At 46.0% G+C, this 25142-nt stretch overlaps 1 protein-coding gene across 1 annotated transcript in view; it reads right to left on the bottom strand.

Annotated features, from left to right (window-relative positions):
- The window catches only part of LOC142582599 (nose resistant to fluoxetine protein 6-like), a 33610-nt gene extending 9254 nt beyond the window's left edge, over nucleotides 1-24356 (bottom strand). The window contains exons 1-8 of the mRNA XM_075692480.1: nucleotides 23358-24356; nucleotides 14767-14978; nucleotides 4397-4508; nucleotides 4046-4130; nucleotides 3274-3356; nucleotides 2389-2568; nucleotides 1025-1118; nucleotides 414-500 (exon numbers count right to left, since the gene is read on the bottom strand). Coding sequence (XP_075548595.1) covers nucleotides 414-500; nucleotides 1025-1118; nucleotides 2389-2568; nucleotides 3274-3356; nucleotides 4046-4130; nucleotides 4397-4508; nucleotides 14767-14978; nucleotides 23358-23751 — 1247 coding nt within the window. The 5' untranslated portion in view covers nucleotides 23752-24356. The remainder of the gene's footprint in view (nucleotides 1-413; nucleotides 501-1024; nucleotides 1119-2388; nucleotides 2569-3273; nucleotides 3357-4045; nucleotides 4131-4396; nucleotides 4509-14766; nucleotides 14979-23357) is intronic.
- Nucleotides 24357-25142: the final 786 nt, after the last annotated feature.

A 25142-nucleotide genomic window follows, 5' to 3' on the forward strand; every position in this document is an offset into this window, starting at 1 on the left:
AAAAGCCCGCAAATGCATGCAAAATTGCCGCGCGGCTGGCCGCTCGAAGCACTTTGCATCTATTCGCAAATACGATAGCTTATTATGATGTACTACAACCAGACTTTCCTCTGTCACTCATATCGAACTTGTTCTGCTATGCAGTATGAAAAAAGAACGTGGACAACGATCTCATTATCAGCCGCTACACAAGTAGACATGACCTCAATCTATTTAGTGCACTCGCACTTGCATGCATCATGCAAAATTTCGAATTTCGTTCTCTGGATAAATATTTAATATGGGAATGGCTGTTGAGGACCTGCTTATAAGAATCATTTTATAATGATCATACAAAAAGTTCCACACTGCTCACACACACACACACACACACACAAACACACACACACACACACACACACACACACACACACCTGATAATTCGACGAGTCAAAGCGACCGCAATGATGATCCAGGCGTCCAAATCCACCTTGATCACGTTGTAAGCCAAGAGAAATCCGCTGCAAAGATACAGCGATCATACACTGAACTTAAATCATAATGAGCTTTGAAAACAAGCACACGCCAAGCATTATTCAGGATTTATAGCGTCACAAAGATTCCACGTGACATCACCACTAAATACGTAACCGTGGAATAATAACTCAGTGAAGTGGTACTAAACCCTTAATTAATAACACGTGATGGCCACTTCATTGGTTGAACCTATACATGGCTGAACATATTCCTCCTCAACTCTTATGAGATCACAATTTCTCGCCAGGGTACTTATTCATAAAACATTGAAATATATCATTAACGTTAATCAGAATATATATGAATTCAATTTTCAGCCTACGAACATTGCATATTCACCCATAGAAGCTCTCATGATCAGCGTCTTTCCTGCTGTCTTTTTCTTTATGGGGTTACGAATGCCACACATTAAGTGTCGTTCAATCCAAACAGAAAAGCGTTTGAAACTTTACTAAATATAATTTTTTGATACACATTAGAACAGCCGCGCTTATTGCTGTCGACATACCTCAGGAAGAAAAATGTGTCAACGCTGAGGAAGGCCGTTGAAAAGGTGCAAAAGTACCAGGTTCCCGTGGCTTCCAGGACGTTCGCAAACCTAGCTGCAAAAGATACAAATACCAAAAAGCTTTAACCGATGCCTGTACTGCCTTATTACTTAATTGCGTGTGGTATATTTTTAGCAACATCTCAATGCCCCATTCATTTGCTTCTTTCTCACACGACAGGCTTGTGATGCGGGAAAAAAAGCAGTGGATTGGTTCAATGTTATACCGGTTAAAAGGTGGCGCTCCTTTAGTACCTCACTTGGGCGGAACACCAATAAGCAGGGTCACTGTGTCAATACTGAAGGGACTAACATGCTTGTCAACTATAAGAACCAGCAACTTCATACATTGTTAAAGGACTTTGTAGAGCCTTTCGCAAAGGAAAATTGATTTATTACGGTTTCGCACTTCTAGAGGACGTACTTCGATTTATCTAGTTAAGGCCGCCACACTTACGGTAAACTAGAAAATATAGAAAAGGGTTATACGGCTTATTACCACCAAGTAAGGTGACAACGGAGCTATGTGATCTCAGTCACACGTAAGCTACAAGCTATTTGCTTGCAAATAGAGACGCAGTAAAACATCCGACCTGAACCACTGATTGTCCGCTAAACCAAACGCATGGCAATAAATGCGGTATGCTGCTACTAGCTCATGAAGATTAGACTTTGCGCCTGTCATGGCAGGTGCGGTGCTCAGCTTTGTCGTTAAATGCGCAAGACTTGAAGCATGAGTTAGAGGGATGATGCCTTCATTGTTTACATATCGACAGCCCAGTTCTTGCAATCAAGTACAACACAAAGCATTTTATGATCGTGCACAAATCAGAGCCAAAAACTTGTGATCGAAAGCCAACCGGCGCCGGGGGCATGGTTCTGCCGGCTAGATGATGACTGAATTGATAAAAGCACATGTACTACGCCACAGTGTATGTCTTTCTATAGCATGCACTATTTTCTACGTGAACGAATTTTTCGTGCTGTACATTGTGCATAGCACATATTTAGCTGGAACCACCAAACCCCTATCGAAATATTCAACACAACCAAACAGACCACCCAGGACCGATTTCCCCAGCAAAATCTTGACAATTCATTAACTGAAATATCGTTTCAAAAATCTTCTACGGATCACGTGAGAATGCGTGGCTGCTGAATAAACCTAGCTCAACATGCCGTTGTGGAACAGTCGAACAGAGAGAAATAAGGTGATAAATTGGAAAACCGATGACAATGTTAACGCAAAACGGGACCCCACCAAAATGTTCAATAGGAACCGAACATACGCTTTTATAGGAATTGCATGGGGGCCTTATACTTACAGATTACAGGGTCGAATGCCATGGACGTGTGGCCGAGGACAATCCAGAACAAGCTGAAGAAGCGTAGGCCATGCAGGAACCGGTAGCAGTACTGCTCGGAGTGAGTGTTCCTCGACACGTACAGCAGGATGTTTGTGTTCCGTGTCACCGAAAAGGCGCTCAGCAGCTTCACCACAATTGCTGCACAAGCAGTGATACTTATGTTTCCATTGCTACCACTTAGAATGAGTTAAAAGGGAAAACAACATAATTTTATCCCGAACTCTATTACGTAGCAATTTTTCGTTCAAGTCATCGTTCAGAAACTGATGAAATGAAAACACTTCTTTGTTAGTCATTGGGGACAACTAGCAGCATCGATTTCCTGCATGCTGCTTTCTTTTTTTTTTTTTCTGACGTGGAACAAACTGGACGTTAAAATAATAAATCAGGAAAACATCAGGTTTGGTCGATCACTTCATTCTGCTTTTCACTTGGCAAGGATATTTCACTCACTAATTACTTCAGCAAGACACCTCGCGCAAATTCAGATAAAAATTATTGTTTAAAATAAAAGTTGGAAGCGTTATATTTATTTTTTCGCAGAGATTTCTGCTCAAGAAACAAAGTGCGCCAATATGGTTATATTGCATTACTGTAAAACTATAGACGCTATATTCCGCAAATTACTGCTGTAATGCCTGTAGCCCTTTTTTTTCATAATTGTTTAACACTTTGTATTATGTTGGCGGTACACTTGTTTTTGTCGGGGAAGTTGTAGAGAGACACGAGAAGGAGAGCCAACACTGCTTTTGGGAGTGGGTCATCGTAGCTGCCGCAAGACGCCACGAGTGGTCGCATGGTGGAAGGTGTGTAAATAAAGCAAATTAACTTCGAGCCACTCACTTCTCTTCATGTTCTTCTTCTTGGCGTACATGTCAAACGCGGTGCTGCAGATCAGTAAGAGGACATTCACAACTACCAAGGCTCTGCAAAGAAAAATAAAAGCAAGACGCAGGCACGTTACGTACTAGACGTACATAAGGACTGCGAGTAACGCATACTTGTGGTTGTAGCTGACCCCGTAAGGTAAACGGTTAGAAAAGAAACGCAAGTATACCATGAAAGCTGCTAATGTGTTCATCAAGTACTTGTGTGCATTAAAGCCAGAAAGAAGGGGCAAGTTAAATAGCAGCCGTTTGAGAACAAAGGCGCAAATTATTCATCAGTTGACTATTGCACAAGAACAAAATTTTGCGGCTGCCTGTGAGAGCGTATGTGCGGCTGTGTCTCCCTGGCGAAAACTAAAAGTTTCAAAATTATAAATTACTCTAAGCTTCTTTATACACTCACGTATTTCAATATACTCTAGGGACCTGACACCAAATGTAATGTGCATCTCAAGTGAACAGATGGTTGCGGGAGGACTAGACCACTTTAAGGCTTGCTTTGCAAGGTAGTCTCTGTTTATTGACCTCAAAACGCCCAACTTATTTCTAACATTGAACATTTACACCGTGAAGGCAACACCTACGATAAGTGGCAGCTATTTTCATTGTACTTGCGAGTTACTCAGTACGAGCAAATTCTACCAACTCCCTGGTAAAGGCAGTCCAGCGTAAACGTAAAACCCCACGGATGCGATAGTTGGCGATGGTCTTAAGCATTACACGCTTACATGAGTGTTATCTGGAAGGTCGTGATGGACACAGGCTCCCCGGTGACGCAGTCGTTCACTGTGACCTTGGCTACTCCTTCGCTAACTGCAATAAAATGGAAAACAGAACCAAAGAAAAGTCAACGAATCCAATTTGCCGAGCCTCTCTAACAGTTCACATGTTTCTCGCAGTTATTTACAGCAACCGCGCTTAACTTAACACGCTGCGCAATGTTGGCGAATCAATGGGCACACTGCTACCTAACGACTGAAAAGCAGGCACCTTACTGGTGTTTGTATTGTTAGATGTTGATTGACCGCTACTGAGTCATTTCTGCAAATATTCTCACAGACGTATATAACCGGTCTTACTTGTGCTCGCAATGGCCTGGATATCTTCTTTGGAGCAGTCAGACATGGTGCATATTCCCATACGGAGGCCCCTGACACGATCGTCATCAAGAAGCTGGAAGAGCTCCGTAGTCTGCGCGGAACAGGAGAATAGCAACCGGTTAGCAAGACAATGCACGCCTTGGTAAGGATATAGGGCAAGGATAGACTGTACTGGCACTTTATGTAAATATCATGTTAGGAGACGCACGTCTCTAGTGAATCGCATTTCGACATTGGTTCAGGCAAGCAATCGATTCATTCAGAAATTAACATTGCATTCGCTCCCTTCCAGACCTGTACGTAATGAAGTACATGAAATCAATTATTAAGTAATTTCTTGTAATTTAACGATTACTTTGTTTACTCTGTAACATTCACTGTAATTCAGTTATTTTTTTTGTAACTCATTACGTGTAACCACTTACTTTCTTGACAGGACAAGCTGCAGCAGACGACGCAGCTTTGAGAACGTGAATTTGGCGGGAACTACAATATAAAGCTGGATACCGTGCCACGCAGTTTCCTCGCGAATGCGCATGGTCCGGGAGGTAAACCCAGGAGCTCAGTGTTTGTTTCCTCCGCTTAACCGCTCCACCAGATGTTGACCAACGAATTGAATCGGTGCTGGAATTTCCCGATATAGATTGCCACTTAAGGCGTTATTGCCAGGAAATCCCCTAGGGACGATTTGTTTTTCAGCTCTCCATTGGCCCACCGGCGAGCGTCTTCTCCAAGTCCCAGTAACAATGAAGGGCTGCACTTCTTAGAGGGCCCAGATGCTGAGTAACGACAGCCTTGTGCGCAAGATTTCAGTGCGTTACAACACCATCCTACCACCCTGTGCATACATCGAGTTAGTTTTAAGTGTCGCTACAGATGTCCTCATAACAAAAACGAGAGAAGAAGACCAACGAAATGTTCTAAAACCACTTTAGTGAGCATGGGCAATGCGCGAAAGTCTTCAGAGGACGCACTGATAGGACCAGGCCAGCTCGCTGAGTTTACTTTTTTTGTATCTCTCCAACGTTAAGAAAAGTTCGAAGGAAAGTAACGTAGGAGGAATCGATTACCTTTGAGTAATTCCTCAGTTACTTTCATGAAGCATTAAGTGGTAAGCGTAATCAATTACACTTTCAGGGAAGTAATTGTAATCGGTTCCTTTTTATCTGTAAAGTGTACAAGTCTGTTTGTTTCCTTCCCACACATTAGATAAAAGAAATAAAGGGATAAAAATAAAAGAAAGAAGAAAGGAAAGAAAGAAAGCCTACGAAATAACGCATTAGCCCGTCATGGGCTACCAATGCCTTTATATATATATATATATATATATATATATATATATATATATATATATATATATATATATATATGACTTAGTGACTAAAGCATTCTACCACTCAGTATAAAGTTCCAGGTTCGATTCCCTACCTCAGCGGCCACGTTCAGATTAGAACGGAACGCAAAAACGCTCGTTTTTTCGAGCGTTGGGTGCCTGTTAATGCCAGGTGGTCAAAGCCTACTAGGAGCCCTTGACTGCGCCGTCTTTCATCAGACCGTTTTGTTTAGCGCCGTTAAACACTATCAATCTAATCGGCATCATTTCTTGTCTACTTTCTCGCAATCGGTAGGCGTCTATCCATTTGCTTCATACCTTGGCTTGTTTAACTGCGATGTTACTTAACGCGATGGGGCGTCGCAACGCCGTTTCCTGCGTTGCTTATACGAAATCCAAATCAACCTTCGGGAAGCCACTGGCAGCGTATCTTTGAATGTCCGTCACTGGTTGCGAAAACGTGAAAGATTCGCGGATTCGCACTTTCTCAATGTTGTTTCAACGGCCATCGAAAAATGGGGAGAAAAACCCACTCCGTTTCTGATTACGTGCAAGGAACAACTACGCGGATATACATGCTCGACGATCAGGAGGCGCGGCGTGGGATCTGCCCGTGGCATGTTTGTCGCGTGCCCTGCGACGTGCCTGCGCCTCGCCAAGCTTCTCATTGCGAAGCCACGTTCCTCCCAGGTCGCGTGGCGTTCGAACATCGACGAGAAAATCACACGGTGCGCGGTGATCATGCCAAGACAGGGCGTATACAAGAGCCGCACTTATTGCTACACCACAACGAGCATGTGTGCTCGGTGGTGTAGCAGAGTCTTACATGTTGTAATGCCAGAAAACGAAAACAAATGGCCTGCTGGTGTTAGAGCACATATCTGAGCACATTACCTGCTGCCGTTTGTTTGCACTATGTCCGACGCCTTTTCGAGTTGCACTATGCCCGAGATCAGCCAACATTTTTCTGAGACAAAATTGACGCGACCTTGCGCATGACCTTGTTATGACCTCGGCTCCCTCTAGGCAAAGAAATGCTGCGCATTCAAAACTACATAAATCATGGAGTTTTAGATGCCAAAACCACGGCATGATTACGAGGCAGGCCGAAGTGAGGGACTGCGGGTTAATTTTGACCACCTGGCGTTCCTTAACGTGCACCTAATGCACGATACAAGGGAGTTTTTTTTTTACATTTCAGTCCATCGAAATGCGCCAATAGCACGATCACATGGAGAGGAAAAACTAAAGACCAGAGGGATCACACCCCGGCCCCAGTGGCCGGGATTTGATATCGCGCGCTCGTGCTTACAGCAGCGCAACGCCATAGCGACTAAGCCACCACGGCGGGTGGGCGCTCTAAGATGATGGCGAAATGCCTATTTTGCGCATGACTCCGATGCAACGACACCGTATGGGCTGCAGTGAATAAACGCAAACTATCTGACGGGCTGGGATGGCGCAATTAAAATTACCTGCGCGTCTTACCGCATAGTAATGTGCCCTATGCCCCCCAAGGCACTACATTTCGCGTGTCGTTCGGTCTTATGGATTGCCAAAATAGATGCGTGGCTACCTCTGCCTTAACTATGTTAATAATTCACATCCTGTTTTCTCACAACCTGGAAGCGATCTCTTTCTCGTCCAACAATTGCGAAAACAGTACAGTACGAAATCAATAAGACGCATTATGCGAAATGATAAGTGAAACTAGTATGGGCATTATTAATACCGAAGTTTCAGAAGACGTCCTGCATGGTTGACACTAGTCCAAGAATGGGGCGCCCAAGTTATATCTCATAACCTGGAAATCACCCAGGAAAACTCCGCTGCAGCGGTACAAAAGCCCTACTGCTGTTTGAATAGATGTGATTCTAGCGATGCTTGTTCGTACGTGTAAGGTTCTGCGTGTCCTACAGAAATGAATTACTAGCCTTAAATAGTCGCATCCATAGGTTCGTTGAAGTGATTGATTTTGCGTGATGCGCGTAGCACTACGATAGAAAAAAATTGCACTTCTTTTCTCTCTGTCTTCTTCCTTTTTTTTTTGTTACTTACATGTTACAACTGATTGCGATTTCACTTTATTTGCCGAGGACCGAAAGTCTCAAGGTGAAACCATCGGCATGAAATTTGAGCCTTCAACAGCCGCGTTCTCACAAATAAAGCAGCCTGTGCAGATTCCATCACTAAAGGAATGGTTCAGCGTTTCCACGATAAAACAAACTGTGCATGAATACAAGTGATACCTAACGTTCATGCCGTGCGTATCACACATTCTGGCATTGAATTCAACTCGGCATAAGCATCGAATACTAAAGCTTCATATCTTCGATGACCAAGAACATCAGGTCCGATCGAGTAGAGGAACTTATGTCCTCCATAGTCCCGAAGCACCAGCCATATTAAAGTACATTTCAAATTGAGACCTTTGAGGCTGCGTAAAAAAAAAAAAAGAAAGGAGGTTAATTTACTTCTTGTTTCCGGCTACGACAACTCTCATTTTCATTCAGTGCTTCCTGTCCGGCACATGGCCTTCTGAACACAAGTCTTTGGTCGCGACGACCTTTGGCAGATGGCTGCCGCAAAGTTTCCTAGGCACGCCGTGAAGTTGTGTATTTTACGAGGTACTTGTACATACTTAATGCGCTACCCGAGGGGCTCTCCAGGTTTCGAAATAATCACGAACGCCACTTGCCGGCTTCCGTGTTGGCCTTAATGAAGGTTTACTTATTCTCCGGTTTTCCTGGATACGGCTACTACCAGTACTACTATGAGTGCTATAGACGTCATGTATCGTTGAGGTCATTAGATCGACTCTTGCCTATATGACACCATATTTATCTGGAGCAGTATGTCAGGCGAAACGCCAGGCTCCAGCATATTACTAAAGCTTGTTTCTTTTTCTCTTTCTTTCCTATAGTGCCTACGAACTGACTCACATTCGCTCGCAACATGACACGCAATCATGGCATCCGTTCGGCTTCCCCTAAGCGCCGTCTTAGATGGCAGTTGCGTACAATTGCTATCGCGTGATAGTCGTGGTTATATGAATACTTAATCCACTTCTCACCAGTACAACAATTGCTAGAATATGATAAATTAGACAACATGAGCTCGTTCACATTTTAATTAATGCGGGCAGTGACACCGCTATTGCGTAGCCCTTGGTTCATGATTTTCTACTATATTATATATCATTGTTCTCAAATTATCAGAGAATAGGGAACGAAGAGAAGAAAAAAGTATTAGCGCCTGCAGCATCTTCTGTGCACTCAGAGTTGGGATCTTAATGTCTTTTCCTATCCTCTTACTAGAAGAACTGTATTTTATTGTGTTCTGACAGCCTGTCATGCTTTCTTTCTTTAGAAACTCACGTATTGCGACAAGTAGAAAAACACGTAAATGTGAATGTTGATATGCAACTCTCTCTATTCGCTTTTCGACCGCCTCAATGCATTATTAAATCTATGAGTGACGTCATCCACTTATTTTATATTGGGAACGCTGTCTGCTGCCTGTTACGTTTCACTTTGTACGGCAACGAATGGAACGGATGCCAAACGCTTGAGGCACGACGTGCATGATCGTCACGCTCGTCAACATGAAAATACTTGTCCGTCGGGTGTGTGCGACGGGATTATACTCAGTATCATCATCATCATCATCAGCCTGGTTACGCCCACTGCAGGGCAAAGGCCTCTCCCATACTTCTCCAACAACCCCGGTCATGTACTAATTGTGGCCATGCCGTCCCTGCAAACTTCTTAATCTCATCCGCCCACCTAACTTTCTGCCGCCCCCTGCTACGCTTCCCTTCCCTTGGTATCCAGTCCGTAACCCTTAATGACCATCGGTTATCTTCCCTCCTCATTACATGTCCTGCCCATGCCCATTTCTTTTTCTTGATTTCAACTAAGATGTCATTAACTCGCGTTTGTTCCCTCACCCAATCTGCTCTTTTCTTATCCCTTAACGTTACACCTATCATTCTTCTTTCCATAACTCGTTGTGTTGTCCTCAATTTGAGTAGAACCCTTTTCGTAAGCCTCCAGGTTTCTGTCCCGTAGGTGAGTACTGGTAAGACACAGCTATTATATACCTTTCTCTTGAGGGATAATGGCAACCTGCTGTTCATGATTTGGGAATGCCTGCCAAACGCACCCCAGCCAATTCTTATTCTTCTGCTTATTTCCGTCTCATGATCCGGATCCGCCGTCACTACCTGCCCTAAGTAGATGTATTCCCTTACGACTTCCAGTGCCTCGCTGCCTATTGTAAATTGCTGTTCTCTCCCGAGACTGTTAAGCATTAATTTAGTTTTCTGCAGATTAATTTTTAGACCCACTCTTCTGCTTTGCCTCTCCAGGTCAGTGAGCATGCATTGCAATTGGTCCCCTGGGTTACTAAGCAAGGCAATATCATCAGCGAATCGCAAGTTACTAAGGTATTCTCCATTAACTTTTATCCCCAATTCTTCCCAATCCAGGTCTCTGAATACCTCCTGTAAACACGCTGTGAATAGCATTGGAGATATCGTATCTCCCTGCCTGACGCCTTTCTTTATTGGGATTTTGTTGCTTGCTTTATGGAGGACTACGGTGGCTGTGGAGCCGCTATAGATATCTTCCAGTATTTTTACATATGGCTCATCTACACCCTGATTCCGTAATGCCTCCATGACTGCAGAGGTTTCGACTGAATCAAACGCTTTCTCATAATCAATGAAAGCTATATATAAGGGTTGGTTATATTCTGCACATTTCTCTATCACTTGATTGATAGTGTGAATATGGTCTATTGTTGAGTAGCCTTTACGGAATCCTGCCTGGTCCTTTGGTTGACAGAAGTCTAAGGTGTTCCTGATTCTATTTGCAATTACCTTAGTAAATACTTTGTAGGCAACGGAGAGTAAGCTGATCGGTCTATAATTTTTCAAGTATGCGCAAACCCTACTCTCCTCCGTCCTACGTTTAACCTCTCTACGCCAATGAGTGGTTTCCCTGCGTGTTCCTCTATGCGGGTTGACCCGACATGTCCTCGCGAGGACATCTATCAGGGAGCAAGAGAAAATGAGGTTACCCGGATGGTGGAGGGAATAAGAAAACCAGCGAGCCGCCACGTGGAGACGTCTCCTCTGCCTATGTGCAGGAGCACAGAAGCAGAACTTGTTTTTACATCCCCTCGTCTTCCCTGCCGAACCCTCTCCGATAGTCAACCTGGTTCGAACTCCAAGCGAACGCTGCTGAAGGTCACACAACCCGTCCCCGTACAACTGGTGGCAACCTGAACATGCCAAATGCAAAACGGGGACAAGGACCTTCGTCAAGTTGCCGTAATAGGAGCTTTTTTGCTGCTGCTCCTAAATTCGTATCTTGCGTTCCACAAAGAGAAAACGTACGACAAATAAATCTTACTGCGTGCACGGGTATACTTGTGGCACGCCCACTTAACCGCAGTGAAAGAAGGAAGACCAAGCCACACGTGTCAAGCCAGTCAAGCCACAAGTGAATACCAAATGCAGGTATTCAACAAGTGCACAGCAATATAAATGTATTTCGCCACGTGGCGACGCCTTTGCATGCGTCCAGCACGCATCCTATCGGAAAGCAGAGAGAACGTCACTTGAGATATAAAACCACCGGCTGAATATAAAGCTGTGCGAAGTCATGCCAGTTCCGTGCAGCGTCACAAGAATTGTCACTGTGAACCAACGCAGATCCCATGCACAGTGCTTCTTGTAGTCGACAATAAAAAGTAACAAACCTCGGTTGAAACACCTTAAATTGTATTTGGAAACTGCCTATATCTCACGCTATTTCTGGTTCAGCGACATAGTTTAAGCAGTGAACTGAAGCGTAAACAATATGGGTAGGATTGCAAATACACAGTGGGGTGGCAGGTTTCGTCGTCCTGCTTGCCCCCTAAATTTAACACAGCCGTTGTGAACATCTTTGAGGCCATTTGCTGCCCTTTTCTAGAGTTTATGACAAAGCTTTATATCAAATGAAGCGTTCAGAAGCTCGGAATGGTGAGCAGAACTGCCTGTCTGAACATCTTTGGTTTTGGAGCTAAGAAACCACTACAGCGCGGCCACCACGCGGCCCGATGACAGGTCTGATCACAGGTCCCATTGCTTCGAAATTTTCTACCAAATGTGCACTTCGTCTTCATTTCAGTCTCGAGTCTATATAAACAGGCAACTTACAAGAAAGTACGTCACTTGATTCCGAGCAATACCGCTGTCGAACGTGTGCGTTCCATCGGCGCGATGACCTCGCTGCAATTTCTCAACATTTACAGTCGCTGCATGGAATTCACGCAAACAGTGTCGATGGCGGGAGCGTGGGACTGCCCGACGCTCTTTATCGGCTTGCCACGCATCACTTCGTCCTCGTGCGATAAATCTTTCCGACTACGTTGCACGGTTTCGGCGCAACAGAGAATTTGTCGTTTAGTAGTCTGGACACGCATTCCGAAGCCGCAAACGATGGCCTGCGTGCGGCCGACCTCCGCCGAGCTCGCGTGGCGCACGCATGGTCTGTCGATTGTTTGGGTGCCCTTGTCATTTATTTCCCTTTGCGTGCCCACATTTCCACTGCTTGCCGTAAGCCGCCACAAGGCTTCGACGCGCCGATGTCTGGCATTTAGTCGTCCACTTGTGTGAGTACTCGCCATGTGACCGTCGTTTCGACGGCCCTGTTACATTAATTTCCGAAATAATGAAACCTTCTATCTTGCACCTTTCTTCCTCTCTTTCTTTTTGCCTTTCTTTCTTTCTTTCTTTCTTTGTTAAAGGGGAAAGGGGTGGAGGGAAGGGGCAGATGATTTTCACGGATACGCCACTGACACAACTTAGAACGTGGAATTGCGGAAGTTTGGTGAGACGGAACCGGGTTGGTGAACCGAGAGGCGTGCAGGCACAGTGAGAAAATGGAGCCGAACTTCAGAGAAGAACAAATTTGTTTGCTCACACACAGCCCAACAATAGTTACCACTTGACTTCGTCCTGCTTTTCGCGCTGTTCTAGCAGGATTCACTTGGAGAGTTGAATAGACGCGACTGCTGATTCTGGCTAAACACACGAGAAAAAGAAAGTGATTGTCGGTTGTTTCTGCGAATGACACGGCATTTAATTAGTGCCTCGAAGACAGAAGCTCGAAAGAAACCAACTATGGAATTCTCAGGTCTCCCTACCGAGAAGCTATGGAAGATTCATCGGTAAGATTTCTTTTGTGCTGATGCAAGAAGAAAAGGCAGATCGCTAAAGTATGATCACTCTGCGCCTTTAGAAAGTTAAATTAGGTACTACTATCTAATTAGACGCCATATTCCACACATGGACAAAGTCTGAGTGAGTCCGCCATCTTACCGCATACCTATTAGTAGCCACGAAAATTCTGAAACCAGCAACTATGAACATGATATATCTTTTCAATGATCTCAGGAAACAAGCGGCGAAACTGCTTGTGTTTTTTAAAGATTCATTAGAACGTGACGAGCACGTGTAACGCCGCTTTCGCTATTTCACTCCTTATTTTTTTTTCCCACCTTACGAGTGTTAATTTCCACTCCTTACGCGTAACGAACGCGCAACTCATACCGATGACATCTTGACAGAGCCTATTGGTTCCCTTAGCACAAAAATACCACAAGCTGCGCGGTGCGCCTGAAAGAACTGCATAAACTTTTACGAATGCATGCTTGTGCAGATGAGCTCACTAAAGGCCTGATTACCGTTGTGCCAGGGGGAAGCAGAATTTACTTACATGGACGCTCTTCTCCGAGACTCTTGAGCGTGCTATATAATGAACATCTCATGTTTAAAACAAACCCAACCCCGAAGATCCTGCATCTGACCATGAAGTCAGGGCAGTAACAAAACCACTGTCCGATGTTCGCAGGACCATGTAACAAATTTCGCGCCGCTGGTTCTAAGGACCTTCCTGTCCGCGACTGTCCCTCACGGCGGCGTAGCTCCGACCTCGTAGTCAACGACGAGCTCAGACGTTCTGTCGTTTTCTTTCTTTATTTTGGCTCTTTTTCCTCCACCTTTATGTGCACTATTTGAGGTCACAGAAGTCTGCGTATTCCCGTTCATCTCAGGTCCATGTCACAGGCGTCATTTTTGTGACCTCCTCGCGAGAGCCCTGCATTGCTCAATGATACGCGAAGCAACGGTTGCTTCCGTTCATTTGTCACCGGCATCGAAGGCACTGCGCTTTTATTAGCTTCAGTCACGTCCACACTATCGCAAGGCAAACACAGAGCCAAGGACGCTCTAAAGAAAGCGAAAGAGAGCCGGAGGCCTAGATACAGCAGGCAGTGGCCATCTCCGTCCAAAGAAAGTATGTATTGCTTGTTTACCATGTCGCCGGCGGCTAGGGCAGCCGGCTAGGCCGGGAGCTTAAACTAGTACATAGTCTACGCTCGACGCGGAAGTCTACGAGATCTAATCGCATTCTGCTTCGCGCACGCGAAATAGGCGAGATGGCGTCACGATAACGGGTCGAAGGAAAACGCTTCGGTGAGAAAACGCTATGCTTGAATAAGCTACCATGGACCAGCAACGTCACACTGGGCACTGCTGCAGCTATTGCGAAGAGGTGCTGCACGCCGCATTGCACGTCGACGAAAGTACATCGGTCTCCATGTTGTAGCTGGACAGGTTTCTTTCGCGGCTGCGTTAGAGAACTGTCGCCGCGTCATGATTTGCCCAAAACATCAGTAAAATGAGTCTTTTTAAAGCAATAAGTCGCTTTAATAAATGAAACGAAAGCAGCAAAGCAATATTGTACACCTGACGAGTAACACCTTCGGTTTGGTAACGGGGGAAACAAAGCTATCGCAATAAAAGCAAGGGAATACTGAAATGCGTGTTAACGTTCTGCGCATGCCTGAGCGAAGTCAAAGTGGCCGCAGTTGATTTTCCTTCCTCCTGCGGTGTCAATGCTCAACAGGTGATGTGGCTGCTTGACTTACAAAGTAAGAAAAGAAAGACCAGACGGCAACTGACCCGCTTGTTGGTCATGATGAATGCCGGTATCATGTGGTCGAAGAGGGACGTGTCGTTGACAAGCTTGACGTATATGTTGCAGTACTGCCCTCTCACTTGCACGTGGCCAAACTGGTCGTGAACCACCGTCTCGACACACTCGTCGTAGGCGCCGATGTCCGAGATGGTGCCCTGGAACAGCCCAGTGGGGTACTTGCCGCTCGCATCAATCACTGCATGAAACCATAAGGAAAAACACTTGACTTTTCTTTTTAATGACACCTCATCATAGGCCTCGCGGCCGGCACGCTTGGCGTTCCACTCCAGGTGAATGGGATGATAAATTGAATAATACGCGTAAGATTTAACTCAGACGCCTAACACAGACAAGAAACTGCACAAACAAAAAGTATCCTTGAGGCAAGTGTCTCGTAGAAGGGTTAAAAACTTCGTAGCGCTAAACGCACATGCGATACTATAGTTTGTGGTCCGAGAACAAATCGCTGCTGAAAGTGCCATTCATGAGGTAGATTCACTGCGGACATCAAGACGGTCCTTTGAAGCGTGAAGATGCTACTACAGTAGCCTCTTCACGCTGCTGATGCTGGAGCTACTGCTATGTGCTACGTGTGAGCGCGGAACACGTAGATAACACAATGCAACAAATCGACGTATATATATATATATATATATATATATATATATATATATATACTGAGACGCTGGGCAATACTAATACGCCGCACCGACTAAGCAGTGATTGGAAATCGCAGAAAATTCAAAATGAACGCTTCATTTACCGTTGTCGAGTTCCTTTTACGCGTTGCGGTCACAACATTATTATACCAAGCCAAAATGTGTCCCATGTGGTCATCGATTAAGCGGTCAGAGCCACAAAGAGCGCATATTTATCACAACTACAGCACGTGCATCGTGCGGTGTTGAATGAAGCAGGCGAACGCCAGGCTGCTCCCGCGACGCAACTGCGTCCGAAATACGTTCTATTTGGCTGCAGCTTGAGGCGTCATGAGTATTGCCGCGCCGCCCAAGGACCTTCTATAGACGCATGCACCTCTGCGCTCCATAACTCCAGGCAAAGATGATGAAGAGGCTCGCACGCAAGGTCACTTGATTGCACTCGACGGGGATAAAAATGCGTTGCCTCAACACCGCACTGGAGGGGGCCACATGACTTGACAAGTTTCACAACTTCGCCTGATTCGCGTTCACGAATCTGAACTTCTCGTGCATCATGCTTTCCGCATTGACTTAACGCTTGAACAATCCTGGCCTTCTCCTAGTTTTCAGTGACTCGCCGTGCCGGCTTACATCCTGGAAGACAAAAGGAAAATAAGAACACAGATAGAATTCCGGTGCCGCAACTGATCAGGCGAAGGATGCATACTCCAAGGATCATAGCCAAAGATGCAACTTTATTGGTATCCTATACAGCTAGTGGTTGTAGTACCATTAGCAATAGCAGCAGTTAACCGCGGTAGTGTACGTTAACTTGCCAAGCTAGGAGGAGCTGATGTAATGGAAGGAATGGCTGGCGCGGAGAACCATGCGTCGGCGTCATGTTAACCTAGCGTTGTCCTCGAGGGCACTGTTAGGAATATATACTTCCCAGCTATGAGGCGTCGCGCTGGGCACTAGGTCACATAAATCTAAGAGTATTTCCGAATGTGACCCACCGAGAATACAAGCCCAGCACAACAGCAGTAACGCTTGTCTGTGTAATCATTAACGAGAGTCGTTAACGATTTCGCATGACACCTCAAGTTGCAAGCGTTCAGGAAGAGATCACTTTCACCGAGAAGAGATTAACGGGCGCAAGGCCCATCTGATAGCGCATATCTATAGACTGAGAAACGTTTCGCACAGTTACAGGCCTCGCTGGTCGTTCCGAGTTCCGCAACTCATTGCCGTCGCTTTGGTAACGATCACAAATCCGATCGCAGTTGCTTGGTCCGTATTCACCGGAACAAGGGCACAAAATCATCCGACGGTTCGGAGAAGGTCAAGCTCGTTTGCTCAACGCATCCACTTATCATATCGCCTACGATATGTCACTCATATAGCCGTGGAGCTGTGGATATTAATTTCCTTTCGTAGTCATAAGAAATCTTAACTTGCAGAGAAAACGCCAAAATGGATAGTTCGCTCGGTCTACAGCTTAGCGGCTTTGCTGAAAAATAACGACGAAGTGTGCATGTTCGCCCAAGGATCTACACGTGCTATTCGAGATGAGCCCGGGGCATCGACCGAGCACGGCGAATAACGAACGACTGTGCAAGGAATGGCATGCATTTGATCGGCCTTCTTACCGACATCTGATACGATCGATTTTGCGGCGGCGTTGCACTGTTACGGCATTTGCTTTCACCCAACCTGTTTCTCCTTTCAGATTTTTATTTCGTCCACTGAACAAGGCGAAGGAAAAGCTACGTGTACAGTTCAATCTGGCTTTGCGTAAGCGTTTCCTGCGTTGTTGCTTTCTATAGGCCCAGTATCTTGCCTCCCGCGACCTGTTATATGTACGCAGTGAGGAACGAAAAAAAAACGCTGTTGTTGTTTTCTTTTTTCAGCAGTTTGGTAAAAGTGCTTTTGTGGTCCCTCAGCGCCTTCTATAGATGGCCTTCGGAAGCAGGCATGCTATTGCGTCGAATATCCACGCCCGGCAACGAGAAATCCTCTATGAGCTGATATTTCAATCAAGGTGCTTCCGCCTCACGGTCACATGTAGGGGAGGCTCCAAGCGGGGCCGGTAGCGACCTTCGCCTAATCGCCTATCATTTCGACGTGGAAACGACAACAGCGTCATCGCCAGTGCGTCAGATGGAATCGCACTGCTGCCTTTCCGCTTACTGTGAGATCCCCGCGGGCCGGGTTAAGGAAACCGCCCTGTACTAAATGAGACCGCTTGAGGAAATGCAAAAGACGATGTTTACGCTGCAATTGAAAGCTCCTTACGAGTTCGCGTCTCGCGGAGTCATTCGGCATGCGCTTGCGCTAGGATGGCGGATTGGCACATGCCCGGAAGCGTATATACACAAACTGACTTTCTTTTTCTTCTTCTTTCACGTTGCCAGTTGATGTGAGGCTCATTAGGCCTTAAAATTTATTTTGCATGCGCCGTGCTACAACGCTATCATCGAGATGTCGTAATGGAACGACGAGGAAAGATAAATACTAAATGTTCAAGCAAAGAAAACACCGCGCTGATTCAGGGAACCCAACCCTTACGTTGCCGTCTAGCCGATTAACGCTGCTTTCTTCCTATTATGCCTTCCTATTGTAAGGCGCGAGAAGACGGAAATACGCTTTTTTTATTCTTCTGCTGCATGAGCATAATCACATAATGCATAAGCATAATGTGTGTGTGTGCTTGTGTATGTGCGTGTGTCTGTGTCTGTGTGTGTGTGTGTGTGTGTGTGTGTGTGTGTGTGTGTGTGTGTGTGTGTGTGTGTGTGTGTGTGTGTGTGTGTGTGTGTGTGTGTGTGTGTGTGTGTGTGTGTGTGTGTGTCTGTGTGTGTGTGTGTGTGTGTGTGTGTGTGTGTGTGTGTGTGTGTGTGTGTGTGTGTGTGTGTGTGTGTGTGCATGCATGCATGTGTGCATGTGTGCGTGTGTGCGTGCGTGTGTGTGTGTGTGTGTGCGTGCGTGCGTGCGCGTGTGCGTGTGCGTATGCGTGTGCGTGTGTGCGTGTGTGTGTGTGTGTGTCAGTTATTTCTGATCATGCACCGTTGTTCTAAGTGTATCATAAGTGGGTGGCTGCTTCCGTTCTCGATTTGTAAAAACAATGACAACGATATCGTGTCCAAATTCGAAAAATAATCGAACGAACCAGGAGCATGCTACCATCTGTTATGACATCGCGTTTTGACAACAGAACATAAAAACATTTTCTACCAATGAAATAGAAAGACAATATACAAGAACGGATCCTTCGACGAGATAGTGAACAATGTAACGAGACTGTTGCACAACCTCGAATGCAAGCGGCAGCATCGAATTAGGGCACGCTTTTAAGCGCTAATGTGGGTAGTGAACACATCATCACCTCCTTTCTTCAACTTTGTCGTAGAAAAGTTCCTGATATGGAGCAGTAGGCAGACATATCTCAGTAAACAAGTAATATCGACTACTCCGTGTTATATCTGAGCTGGAGTTGATAACGGAATGCCGTAAGTGCGTTCTATTTGAGAGTAGGGTCCCACCCTACATCATTGCCACTTGGTGCAGCAAACGAATGACTGAAGAAGGAGACACAAAGATCCTTCTGACTGCACGCACACGCACTCGCTACACATGGGCAGTGTTAACGTTTGACGAATCAACGTCTGGTTCAACCTGAGTACGCGATAATTTTGCTGGAGGCGCGAGGTATGAGCTCGACCTATGCACTAGACCCTTCGAAGTAGCAGAAACGTCACCTTCGTGCCGGAGCTTACCCACAGTAGATTAATATGACAACCTTGAAATGACACAACTGTAGCGTTGCGCGCTCATTAATTTCCTGAAGCGTAGCCAAAATCAGAGCGTGCGTCTAGGGATTTCACACGCCGTACGTCACGCTATATAGCCGCGGGTGTAACGGCACTGCCTTATGGAAACAAGGTCGCCTCCTTCAGGACAGCTTGTCTTGCGTACAGGCAGCGTTTCAACCGTTGAGCTACAGAGAAGCAGTGATTGCACTATCTTTGTACAACCTGCATATAGATAGGTATATTTGGCAAGGTTGCCACCGGAAGAACGGCTGAATTGGAAGCGCGCAAAGAAAGCCGAAAAGACGCAAAAGGAGACCGTTCGGAAAGAACTGTTCTTCCGAATATATCGATCTTTTTAAGCAATAGAACGGAAAGATGTGGCGCTCGAAGAAATGTTCGTGAGCAAACACGCCAAAGACTTCGTCCGTCGAAAGCGATTTTGCACACGCTCTCTAATATTACCGACGGGACCGACTGCGCGTTTTCTCTCTCTCTCTCTCTCTCTCTCTCTCTCTCTCTCTCTCTCTCTCTCTCCTTTTTTTTTCTCTCTTTTGTTTTTCTCTCGCTTTCTTAATTTCTTTAGTCTTGCGCATGATCGCATTCAAACAAAGCACAGAAATTTCGTACCTCGCCAAGTATCTGGATGCTTTTCTACGGTGTCAGATAAAATGAGTTTTCTTTACTTACGGCAACCTAAACGCAAAAACGGCAGCGCGTTTCCATGCTCGGTAAGACGGCTCAAAACTGACTGCCAGCAATCGTTTGCACGACTTCTGGGTTTCATCAGGATCCAACGCATGCGTATAAGGCTTTCAAACACCCCCGACGTATGCGTCACGGATTTTGCCAGCGAAAAGTACAGGCACAGCTTCCATGAATGTGGGAGCTTTTCGGCATCAAAAATAAGCCAAGTGGCATTCTAGGTGGCTGTAGCAGAAAGCAGCACTTGCGCCACCTTGACTGGCAGCCACCGTACGCCCTGTGCACAAATAAGGAAAAAGTTTTCATGGTAATTCAAAGAACATCGCCCTACTGTTCAAAGGCAGATCAGGGTGTTTGAGAACGCGTGGCTATGGGGGAAAGAAATGAGATGAATACGACTCGTGCATGTAGCACGTGGAAATAGCGCATAAACGATCGAGAACATTCTGTTATAATGTCAGAGTATCCATCCAGTGATAAATGAAGAAGCAGTATAGGCTTGACCGGGGCGTTTTGATTTTAAGGATAATCTGGGGGGCAGACGAGTGAAATTGCTGTGTAGGCTAATAAAACTAGACTAGAAGTGGCGCAAAAGAATGGATATGCACTCTGTAATGCGCGCACATGTCGAGACTCAGTATATAGTGTGGGGTGCAACTTGTTCACTCCTTTTGTCCCTGTATGGTGGGTCTAGAAATGTACGCGAATTTCGTTTACTCTTTCTAGCGAACTCTGCAGTATTCTAGCTTCTTCAACCAATGACGTTGTTTCTTCTTATCTTACAATATATATCTTCTTAACGTTGCTACTATGTGAAAAGAAGCAGCCATCACCATTACAAAGTGACAAAATCTCTTTATCGTATTTTCATTTCAAATAAAAAAAAAGTACGCAATAAAGTGAATTTTTCACAGGGAACAATGTAGCTTAGAGTATAAAGATATTTAGAGATAAAGGTTAGAGAACAAGTCTGACAGCATGTTTTACTGTTCCGTTTCAAAGGGGATGCTCATAGCACCAGCATTTTCCATGTGAACTCTTTCAACGACGTAACACCTTACTGGGTCGCTCACTTCGTAACAGTGGCAGAAAAAGCGCATTTTCTCACTCCCGTGGGTACATGTTTATGTCCCCGCAATTTATTGCTGGAGCCAATGGTGTCCATATTATAGCACTCATTTGAAAGGTTGATGGCGTTGACCTCATCTAAGTGCGAGAAATGTTGGTTTCGTTTTCCCTCTACCTTCCTTTCTTTCTTTTTTTTTTTTCTTTTTCTTCAGCGCCAACATCATCCGGGCATAGCAGTCACTAATGCGGTCACCGGGGAATCTACGGAAACTGTCAGAGAGCGCCAAAAAGCAGCAACGTATCCGTCTATTCTGGCATACGAGAAAAGAGAAAATAATCTTGCACGCCCGTTTTGCTAATGTAGAAAAACCGGGTCTCCCTGCAAAAATTTTGCTGCATGCTGCCTTAGTTCCATGAAACGTAGCAGTTTTGCTGCCGAGAAAGAGATGAATGGATCCCTTTTCGAGCCCGTAGCAAGCTACATACAGCTACGAAGGAATTCAACGGAGGAAGCGTAAAAGCGCCCCAGCGTGACCTCCTAAAAGCGCTTGAGATGCTCGCGCGCGAGGAATGTTGCTACCGGGAGATGTGCACAGAGAATTTCTCACCCGTGATTGTGATACCGTCGGATCACGCTCGTGACACATGCCGTCTGGGCATTTGGCGCCAAGGGCTAGTGCTTCGCACTCCGACCCCTAAACGTCGAGAACGCGCCGACACGCAGACGTACCAAGGACGGCGAGCAGCTTGTCGAGAAAATTTAAGCGGCTCGTTCAGCAAAAGAAGGTCGCCCACCCACAGAAGCGCCGCTAGATTCGCATTCGGTGCGCCAGTTGGGGAGTCCCAAAGCCGTGATGCTGCTCAGGCCTTTCGCAACCAAGGTCGGAAGAGTGAGCAAAAACATTTCTAAATCAGACAAAACATCAAGTGACATTCGCAGAAATAAGAACAGTTTTCTCCTTTCTTACATTACAAGCTCGATTAACACAACACCTGAACACGTAAATCATAAGAAGAAACAGCAATCCTTACAGAGAATTCTGCTCACAAGTGTTCTTTATAATAAAGGCGTTTAGACAGTGTATTCTTTTTTTCAAACCGAAGAAAGACTACTTTAATCTGATGTCTTGATGTAAGAAAGATCCAGAATAAACAAACTGAACGAATGTTCAGTCCAGCTGCGTACAACAGATATGCATACATAAACCTCTTGCGGTGCAGTTAACAAAAAAAAAATGGGGGCGTCATATAATGTCTGCGCAGCCGATATGCAACGTATTTGGCTATGTCTACGTGCATGAGGAATACTGGCGAACTATTGGAGGGCAACCTTCGGTTCCCAACTTCGCCCTCGTAGAACTCATTCTTGTTTCATACTTAACGCGTCCCGTGATAAAACCTAATATTCAATACTTTATTGCAAGGCAATTAACGTTTGCTAGCTGGTTTTGTACGAGCTCCTGTCAGCAAGTGACGTAGATCTTCAGTCGATCTTCCAGCGAAAACATGCCTCTTGCAAGAGGCTTCCTGGTCTCATTGTTAACCGTCATGGGCGTGAAGGAGGCAAACAAGTGACAGCTTTGCTGCCGGGGCTATTCATCCAAGAAAACATCTTTCTGCGCGTTAAGGTAAACACACTGCACTCAAAAGACCGCTCCTTGAGCACGCTTTCTGAAGAATGATTTCCGCGAAATGCTGCTTGAGGCATATATGAACACGCACGTAAAAAAGACGTTTTCTTGCAGCCTGTATACCTCTCTGTCACCGGTACGCAACGTGGTGCTCACGCTTTCAGAAACAATTTTGGGACGCACCTAAAGGCATTTTCAACGACACGCACCCCCTGTGTCATTGTCAATGCGTCCTCTTTGTGGCTATGTTTTTCAGCAAATACTAACTAGGCCAAAAAGCAATTCTGTTAAAGCGCTAAATTGCACGCATGACTGTGGACTGTATTATGACACCTGCTTGCTTTTTCGGTGACAGAATGATTACTATAATCTCTCTGCACTTGAATATTGTAGTTATGATGTTGTAACTTCATTATGAGACGCTGCTCTTCGCATTTTTATACATTGGTCGAGTCGACGCCCTGCAACCAGCATGGCTATCGATGCAGCGCATGCTGTGGAGCTATACGGAGACGTTCATAGCTTAACACCTGTCTTGAGCTCTGCATTAGAAACCACCAGACTGCAGTGCTCACGCTCTCTGAAAGAAAAATCCCGAAATGTCACAAAGCAACGTACTGTGGCCCTTCGCCACTCGGCTAAGTAATGAACCCGAGCGCTATCGCGCATCATCTCTCCTCTCGCGTACACACTAAACCATATAGAACACAGAGTGCACACTCACGTCTTACAGCCCAGGGCTCCAGCTTTCGAATGTCGCGCATAAACCGCAGCAGGCCTATGGTGCACTCGGACGACACCTCTGTCCTCATGAGTCGACGCACCAGCGGCGAGCCTTCGGCCGATCGCATGGCCTCGGAGATCAGCACCCGAGCCCTATCCATCATGTTCGGCGCACGTGTCGAAGTAGTTGTCGTCGTCGGCGTTGTCGGCGCGATCGAAGTCGGGTCCCAAGCTGCGGCCGCGGAGAAGACATCCTTGGTGGCGGTAGCAATGTCTCCTATACCGGGTGAAACATCGACGTTTGCAGACCACGCTACCTGTCCGCACAGGATCAACGCCACGGAAATCACGACGAGGGAAGGCCGATTACGAAGGATCCTGGGTGAAAAGACCATCTCGAGAGACTGGCGTTTCTCAATGCTCGGCACTGCGCTGCTACTAATACCAGACTGCTCTCTTCGTCGCCTTTGAGTCCTTTCCTGCGCAGATTTAAGAATACGGTCTAGATGTGACGAACGCCTTTAAGGACTGAGCAAGCAGGCGTCTTTCACGGCCCAGAGCTTGTTGAGAGTCACTCCACGGAAAGGTGTTTATTATGTCCAGTTCTACGGAGCAAAAACACCCGCGTCGTAGAGCTGCTCTTAGAAGGCAGCCGAGTATAACTTATCTCCGCTAAAACCGGAAAAATAATTAAGATCTGCGACTGACGAAGTACGAATGTTGCTCCTCCTCAAATGTTTCAATCCGCTGAAGCGCGCAGGTAGTGAAACTCCACGTTGACGGGACTTCCTTTCTTTTTTCCTCTCCTTCGCAGCGGTGGTTTCTTTCTCCTGGTAATGTCAGCCTCGTCTTTTGCTGTAAAGCTTCCGAAGCGAATTGATGCCGTCTACCGCGCGACTCCGCGCACCGTACCTACGTCGGTCACCCTTCACCCGTCAAAAAAGTAGAACCACTGGTTGCTCTTCGGAAATTCGCTCGCGCTTTAAGACGATGCCCTTCGCCCGGCAAACTTTTACTGGGCAGCCAAAGGAGAGAGACACTCTCCACACACCCCCTCCCCATGTATCCTTTCCTTCTCTCTGCACAGTTTTCTTGTTGTCTGTGTTTTCCCATTCGATAATGCGTTCTTTGTCTATAAAGTCCTCTCTTTTTCCTCCTCCAACGGCCCTCTCCCCTTCGCGGTTTCTTCACTTACCCCGTTGCCGTTATGTACTGGATTACCCGCTTATATGCGTCATCGCAGTGAGAAAGAGACCCTTTTTTTAGGAAGCAGCCTCTCCGTCGGCCCAGTCTGATAGAGTAAAAGGACACAATGCGCGTAGGTGAAGGGAGAGGGGAGGGATATTTCTGGGAGGAAAGCATCGAGGAGGAAGGGTACGGCTACTGGAGGCACGCGCTGTGACGAACGCTCGGTTTGTGCGCCATGCTTCGCTGGCGTTACTATACGTGCACGGGGCAGGTGTGGCCTTGGCGTGATCTACGCTGCAGGCGAGAGCGCCAGCTTGACGATGTTCTCGCGAGATTAACGAAAGATAGCGATAGCGTAAGTGAAGGAGAGTGCGATAAAGACCGGAAAAAATGGAAGCGGGAAGAGAGCGCTAAGAAGGTATATAACAACCAACAAAACGGACTTGTGACGGCGAATAAAAATTAACACATGGGCGACATATTTACTTTTCGTTCTTTTATCACAAGGTGAGAGAACGGATATTGTGCAGGGAAACATAGAAGGATTCCCTGGTCGGTGCAACGGATACATAAGCAGGGGAAATGCAGAAGGCGCTTA

Source organism: Dermacentor variabilis, chromosome 5, assembly GCF_050947875.1.
Source record: "Dermacentor variabilis isolate Ectoservices chromosome 5, ASM5094787v1, whole genome shotgun sequence".
In the NCBI taxonomy this organism is placed as follows: domain Eukaryota; kingdom Metazoa; phylum Arthropoda; class Arachnida; order Ixodida; family Ixodidae; genus Dermacentor; species Dermacentor variabilis.